This window comes from Muntiacus reevesi, chromosome 9, assembly GCF_963930625.1.
Source record: "Muntiacus reevesi chromosome 9, mMunRee1.1, whole genome shotgun sequence".
In the NCBI taxonomy this organism is placed as follows: domain Eukaryota; kingdom Metazoa; phylum Chordata; class Mammalia; order Artiodactyla; family Cervidae; genus Muntiacus; species Muntiacus reevesi.
In genome coordinates, this window is record NC_089257.1 from 5,779,216 (window position 1) to 5,787,126 (window position 7,911).

At 37.9% G+C, this 7,911-nt stretch overlaps 2 protein-coding genes across 2 annotated transcripts; one reads left to right on the top strand and one right to left on the bottom strand.

Moving 5' to 3' along the window:
- Positions 1-568: 568 nt before the first annotated feature.
- LOC136175401 (olfactory receptor 4P4-like) lies at positions 569-1,507 on the top strand. Its single transcript, XM_065945708.1, has one exon. It carries the CDS (start codon positions 569-571, stop codon positions 1,505-1,507), a length of 939 nt encoding a protein of 312 aa, XP_065801780.1.
- Positions 1,508-6,234: 4,727 nt separating this feature from the next.
- Positions 6,235-7,173, bottom strand: LOC136175402 (olfactory receptor 4P4-like). The gene has a single exon (XM_065945709.1). It carries the CDS (start codon positions 7,171-7,173, stop codon positions 6,235-6,237), a length of 939 nt encoding a protein of 312 aa, XP_065801781.1.
- Positions 7,174-7,911: the final 738 nt, after the last annotated feature.

The window sequence follows — 7,911 nt, forward strand, 5'->3', positions numbered from 1 at the left end:
TATCATGAATTACCTGACTAAAGGATGATTGATTATTTCTTGTACTATTCCTTCAAAATTATAGCACATTGTTCACTTTTCAGTTTTTTTTTTTATTTAATTGGTATTTATTTAACATTGACTCTGCACCAAGCCCTGTAAAGCCCACCCACACGCCCTACACCAATTTTGTGATTTCATTAGAAACCGCTTAATCAAGCAAATTCTGTAGTTGCCTCTATTTTGCATCCTAAATTGGCACATTGTATGTCACCCTACTTAACACTATTATCTCTTTTTTTTTTATTCTTGACAAATATAATTCCTTGCTTCCTCACAAAATAATTTAAATTATATAAAAACTGAAACTTTGTCTAATTTATCACTGTATTCTTAGCTCTTAGAAGAATATTAGTACTAGATATTCAAAAGAGTTGTATTAAACGAAAATGATTTCAGTGGGTCTCAAAATAACTTGTCTTTAAAAGGCATTGGTGCCATTTTAAGTAGATATTAGGTTTCCATTTTCTCATCAATGATTAGTTTCATTGCTTTCATCATTTCAGATAACTTTCTTGACCATCAGATCATGGAAGATAGAAATAATGTTACTGAATTTATTCTTTTGGGACTTTCTACGGACAAGAAAGTCCGGATCCTCTGCTTTGTATTTTTCTTATTCTGTTACCTGGCTATTTGGTTGGGGAACTTGATCATCGTGGTTTCTATTTCATGCAGTCAGCTAATCACCCAGCCCATGTACTTCTTCCTTAACTGCCTTGCACTCTCAGATCTCTTCTACACCTCCACTGTGACACCCAAACTCATGACTGACTTACTGCTGGAGAAAAAGGTCATTTCCTATAAAAACTGCATGACACAGCTTTTCACCACACATTTCTTTGGGGGGATTGAGGTCTTCATCCTCACAGGAATGGCCTATGACCGCTATGTGGCCATCTGCAAACCTCTCCACTACACCATCATCATGAACAGGCAAAGACGTCACTCAATTCTCATAGCATCAGGTACAGGGGGACTTCTTCATTCTCTGGGTCTATTTCTTCTTGCAATTGTTTTGCCTTTCTGTGGTCCTAATGAAATAGATCACTATTTCTGTGATGTATATCCTCTGTTGAAACTAGCCTGCACTGATACACACAAAATTGGCCTTTTTGTCATTGCCAATTCTGGCTTGATGGGCCTGGTGATCTTTGTGGTTTTGATGGCCTCCTACATTTTGATTTTGTATAACGTGCGCACATATTCTGCAGAAAGCCGCCATAAAGCACTTTCCACCTGTAGTTCCCACATCACAGTCGTGATCCTCTTTTTCATACCTGTCATCTTTGTTTACATTAGACCCGCCACAACATTACCAGAAGATAAAGTGTTTACACTCTTCTACACAATTATTGTCCCCATGCTCAACCCGCTTATCTACACACTTAGAAACATGGAGATGAAAAATTCTATAAGAAGAGTTTGGTGCAATAAAAGGTTCTGGGAAGGAAGGCTAATGATTTGAAGGTCATTCATCTTTGATGCCAGTGACTGTCTTCTCATCACTTCCTCTGTTGCTGATTCTTTCCTGCTAATGGGAAAATCAGTCAGAATGTGTAAAAGCCAAGTCTTCTAAAACAGCTTGCCTTCAGTGGTTTGGGCTTTTATTTTCCTTTCAATGCATTTTCCTTGATTTCACTTTTCACTAATAATCCTCTTTGTTAAAAAAAAAAGAAAGAAAAGAAAACTTTTTGCAAAGTAAAAACACACTGAAAAACCTGGAGGGAGAGTGATCCTGCCTCTGTTGGAGGCTAAACCTGGGGGAGACCTGGCTCTCAAAACACTTGGCCTCAAGGTATGAAAGGTAATAATATGTTAAAAGGTAAAAGACAGTTAAAGAATCCGCCTGCTAATGCAGGAGACACAGGTTCGATTCTTGGGCCAGGAAGCCCCTGGAGAAGGAAATGGCTACCCGCTCCAGTGTTTTTGCCTGGGAAATCCATGGAGAGAGGAGCCTGGTGGGTTACAGCCTGTGGGGATGCAAAACAGCTGGACATGACTCGGCGACTAAACAGCAACAAAAAGGCAGCTATAAGAAAATAGGAACAATCACATACTGCAAACTCCTTTCAGAACTGTAGACCTAGCCTTGTGTCCTACAACTCTAGATTTCTTTTAATCAAATACCTAGAGATTTTTTTGTGCATTTGTGAACCACTATTATTTTACTTACTTAAGTGAAGAGAATATATAGATCTAAGTAGAACATAGTGTAAAGTCCAGTCTTATATTCTACATGGCATGTTCCTCTGAAAAGCAAGTCACTGTGTGATCTGTTTGTGAAGTGACATTGTAAGTATTGGGAAAATATATGTGTTTATATATAATATATATTTATATATTATATATATATATATACAAATTCATGCTATTTTAACTGGGTTTGACATTAAGTATATATGATCAAGGAATAAATAAACCACAACTGACTTTGCTACAAAAAAGAAGAAAATATAAATCCCTTAGTTCCTCAGAATAGATGATCTATCTCAAGGTAAAATATTTTCACTTACTATCTAAATTCAAGTGTAGAATAATCCAAAATAATATTTGATGAAATATAGATCAGACTCAGTGATGGGAATATATGTGTGTGTGTGTATGTGTGTGTGTGTGTGTGTGTGTGTGTGTGTGTGTGTGTGTGTGTATATTCTGCTGCTGTGCTTAAGTGTATCTGACTGTGACCACATGGACTGTAGCCCACCAGGCTTCTCTGTCCATGGGGATTCTCCAGGCAAAAGTATCAGAGTGGGTTGCCATGTTCTCCTCCAGGGGATCTTCCCCACCCAGGGACTGAACCCAGGTCTCCCGCACTGTAGGCAGATTCTTTACCGACTGAGCCGTCAGGGAAGCCCAAGAATACTGGAGAGGGTAGCCTATCCCCTCTCCAGGGGGTCTTCCTGACCCAGGACTCAACCAGCGGTCTCCTGCCTGCAGGTGGATTCTTTACCAGCTGAGCTACCAGGGAAGTCTGATGTGTGTAGAGAGAGAGAGAGAGAGTAGAGAGAGAAAAATGGAATTTTTGAGCAATTATCTGATGGAATTTAATGAAGTTAAGACTATCTTTGAAGAAGTAAGATTCATTTACCCAACTATCAGTTTTGCTTAAAACTAAATCAGGTGTTCCTCAGTTTTATCTAGTCTGATAATCCCATTTCACTCTATTTTCTGCTTTTTCTACTATAAATGCATGCTATAGTCCATGGGGTCACAAAGAGTTGGACACGACTGAGTAATTGAGCTGAAATGAACTACTGTACATGTCATTTTTGAGGATGAAACCTTTGATCTCCGCCCTTACGATGACTTCCTCCTTGCTAAAAAGCTTTAAATAAAACTTTGAGTGTTGCCATCAATTTTATGGTTTTTGGTTTCCCTTACCTGACTACTTAGGGGGCTTACCAGGTGGTGCTAGTGGTAAAGAACCCACCTGCCAATGCAGGAGACATAAGAGGCATGAGTTCAGTCCCTGAGTCTGGAAGATCCCCTGGAGGAGATCTAGCAACCCCCTCCACTATTCTTGCCTGGATAATCTCATGGACAGGGGAGCCTGGCAGGCTATAGTCCATAAGGTCACAAAAAGACACTACCAAAGCAACTTAGCACACACACACACACACACCTGACTACTTAACTGTCTTAACTGGACTTTGCCATTTGATGCTTAGAAAGAATTTTATCTGCTGAGTTCCAATTTACACCTCTGTAAAATAACATAGATAATTACGTCAATATTTCAGAACTAGAGTTTATAGAGCTTTATAAGAAAAAAATTATCACATATATCTTATGAAGATTGAGATCATATTTTATTATAATGTTACTTAAACATGCATGAACATAAGCCACAGAAATCTTCTACTTATATTTCTAATATAATGAAAATGTAAAAATAAAATATTTATTATAAAATTCTTGTTTCACAGAAATTAAATTACAGAAATTATTAGAATTGTATTCTAATATTATTATTAGAAATAAGATATATATTTCTAATATGACATTAGAAATAAGAACAGTAGCAAAACAATTTTGAGCAGTTTCTATTCTAAGAACAAAAATACACACTTCCTTTCAGCATCACAATTAGCTTATAAGCTAGTTACTAATATCTCTAAACTACAGAGGGAAAAAAAAAAGAACAAGGTCTTTTCAGGGCCCCTCACTTAGTAAGATATTATTTATCTGCATGCTTCCTGTTCACTTGTTACTAAATTCATATTTTAATAAATCACTTGAATCATAACTGCCATCTCTACTATTAGTACAATTTTAGAGCAACTCAACATTTTATAATGATAATTTTATTGGAAAACAAACTCTTTTAACCTAAGGTAAGGTATTAAAAAAATGAAACACTTGTTAATAATTTTCTCATTGCTTCAAGATATCTTTAATGAACTAATGCGAACCAGCATGCATCATGATGTAGACGTCACAATAATTCATGAAATTAGCTAGGTTATCAATTGCTCTAATAACCTTTTTTTTAATTTTAGTACCTATATGAGTATTCCCCTTACTTCCACATTCGAATGCCTCTGAAATTTCTCATTATACACTGTGCTTTGACATTACTTTGTCTTTCCCTATATGGGTTCATTTACATATTTACATTTTATATTTGCATATTTACACTTACATATTTGCATATTTACATTTACACTCATTTACATATTCAGTCTATCTATAATTTTTTTCCCTTCACACGTGCTGCTGCTGCTGCTAAGTTGCTTCAGTCGTGTCTGACTCTTTGCGACCCTATGAACCATAGCCCACCAGGCTCCTCTGTCCACGGGATTCTCCAGGCAGGAATACTGGAGTGGGATGCCATGCCCACCTCTAGGAGCTCGTCCCCACCCAGGGGCCGAGCCCACATATCTTCCCTTTGCTGCATTGGCAGGTGGGTTCTTTACCACCAGCTCCACCTAGGAAGCCCCTAAACATGTGCAACATAATACATTATTCCTCCCCTTCGAGTTATTTTCATGATGTCCAATGAATTTTATTTTGCTAAAGAATTGAGAAAAAAAATAAAATTCAAGTATTTGAAAAAAGATGCTTCTTGATTCTATATATATCTAAGGATATCAAAGTGTATAGAAATTCTATGTAAAGTGAAAATGTGTACCTTTTGCTTTGGGCTTCCCAGATGGCACTAGTAAAGAATATGCCTGCAATGTAGGAGATGCAGGAGGCCTGGGTTGGATTGCTGGGTGAGGAAGATCCCCTGGAGGAGGGCACAGCAATGCGATGGTAATGGAAACCCAAAAGTATACACTAGATCGAATAGTTTCAGTACTATCATTTACTTCTGTTTTCAAAACCCCATTGACTTCAACTAAGATAACATGCAGATCTGCAATGTTCCTGCCACTAACCTTTTCACTAGAAGAATATCCATACATCTCAGACATTGAAAAGTAGGTAGACATCCTACTTGCTTGATACAATCCCATTTTATGTCCATTATTTCAGCATAACTAGTAGCAGAACTCCTCTTTTTTACACTCAAATTATCTCAAGTTGAGCAATAAATCATATAGCTATCCTTTTTATTTCCAAACTAATTTTTAAATATATGTGAAGATATTGTTATGGTAAAAGGTTACATAATTATTAATTTTTGTCATTTTAAGATGATTTCATTAAAATCACTTTAGAAACATGTTCCAATTTTTATATAGTGATTCTCACATAAATCATATTTTTGTTGTTCAGTTCCTACATAACTAAATTTTGCTTTTCAAATAGTGCAATGAATATGGGACATCCTCAGCTGAATAAAAAATAAGACTTTAATCTTTTGATACTCCTTTTTTATGAGAATGCAGAGGGTATAGCAAGGTTCTATGGACTTTCTGTCTGGGATGATCAGCATGATTGTAGCTTATGTACACTTGGAGATTTGTTTCATGGAGCTAAAGTATGGGGAAATTGGAATGGTAACCTCCATTTAGCAACTTATGGAAAGAGAAAAAAAAAATCAAAGCAAAGTGTCACTTCAACAAGGAAATGATGACTCCTGTTACTAGGGGAAGATGTTAATAAGAAACATGGATTGATAGAAGAAAAGATTTCAACTGATGCTATTGTTTATGCTTAGTTTTTCTAGAGCAAAGTCCATTGTTTATTAAACTAAGTCAGCAAATATCACTTGAATAAGATGTGTAATGAGGAAGCAAAGTGATTTCAGATGCTTTGCCTTGCAATCAAAAATAGTTTCTGGCACCACACCTTCCTCAAGGCATTCTTCATCTCTGCATTTCTGAGAGTGTAAATCAGAGGGTTGAACATGGGAGCGATGATGGTGTAGAAGAGAGCAAACACCTTGTCTTCTGGAAACGTTGTGGCCGGTCTAATGTAAATGAAGAGAACAGGCACGAAGAACAGAACCACAACTGTGATGTGGGAACTACAGGTGGAAAGAGCTTTGTGCCGGCTTTCTGTAGGGTAAGCCTTGATGGTGTGTAATATCAAAATGTAGGACAGCATCACGACCACAAAGATCACCAACCCCATCATGCCTGCATTGGCCACCACTAGGATCCCAACTCTGTAGGTGTCTGTGCAGGCCAGTGTCAGCAAAGGATACACGTCACAGAAATAGTGATCTATTTCACTGGGGCCACAGAACGGCAAGTTAATGGTGAGGAGACCCTGGACAAAGGAGTGCAGAAATGCCCCAGCATAACAAGCACTGACCATGGCAAAGCGTCTGGGCCTGCTCATGACGACGGCATAGTGCAGGGGCCTGCAGATGGCCACATAGCGGTCATAGGCCATCACGGTGAGGACACAGACTTCAATCCCCCCAAAGAAGTGCATGGCAAAAAGCTGCGCCATGCAGGCAGTGTATGAAATTGTGCTGCGTTCTGCCAGCAAGTCAGTGACTAACTTGGGTGTCACTGTTGATGTATAACACAGATCTGACAGAGCAAGATAATTAAGGAAGAAATACATGGGTTGATCATTTAGCTGACTGCATGTGATAGAAATCATGATGAGCAAGTTTCCCATCCAAATAGCTATGTAACAAAATAAGAAGAGTAGGAAGCACACTTGTTTGATTTTCATATTCTGGGAAAGTCCCAAGAGAATGAATTCAGTGATGTTATTGGTATATTTCATGGTTTAATGCAGTCAAGACTCAGTGAGTTTGCCTGGACAAAAAAAAGACAGGTTAGAATGAGAAATATTGACTAAGCATGGAGTCAATCAGGGTGAGTGTTGGAGAAATCAGGGTGAGTGTTGTTACATCCATTGAGTAAATCAGCTTCCTATACTACACTTTTAAACAGTTAATTCTAAACCTTGTATGAAAATCTTGCCATATAATATACCAGATCTGATTATTTTCTAGAGTGAAAGAGAATAGTGTTAATAAATACACTTGCTTAAGTATAAACGAACATGCACGGTCATCTTATGTATGGGATGAAAAGTGAGTTTAGGAAAGATACGTTTCTTCTCCTGAAGTGGCTTGTTTGCTTCGGAGATTCAAACAAGCATGCTTAAAGTGAAGGGAGTAGAGTAAGCTGTGCAACTGCCAGACAGAACCCTGTCTTTATGTAAAATGTTGGTATTTTCTTGTGGAACGTGATTTCTTACAATGTTGCACTAAGTCATTATTATCTTTATCAGTGAGCTGCTTGCACACAAGACAAGTGACTAGTCTGTCTGACTGATGAAAAGCTATGGCAAACCTAGACAGCGTTAGAGATTTCACTTTATCAACATAGGTCCATATAGTCAAAGCTATGACTTTTCCAGTAGTCATGTGCAGATGTGAAAGTTGGACCACAGAGAGGGCTGAGCGCCAAAGAATGGAGGCTTTCAAACTGGGGTGTTGCAGAAGACTCTTGAGAG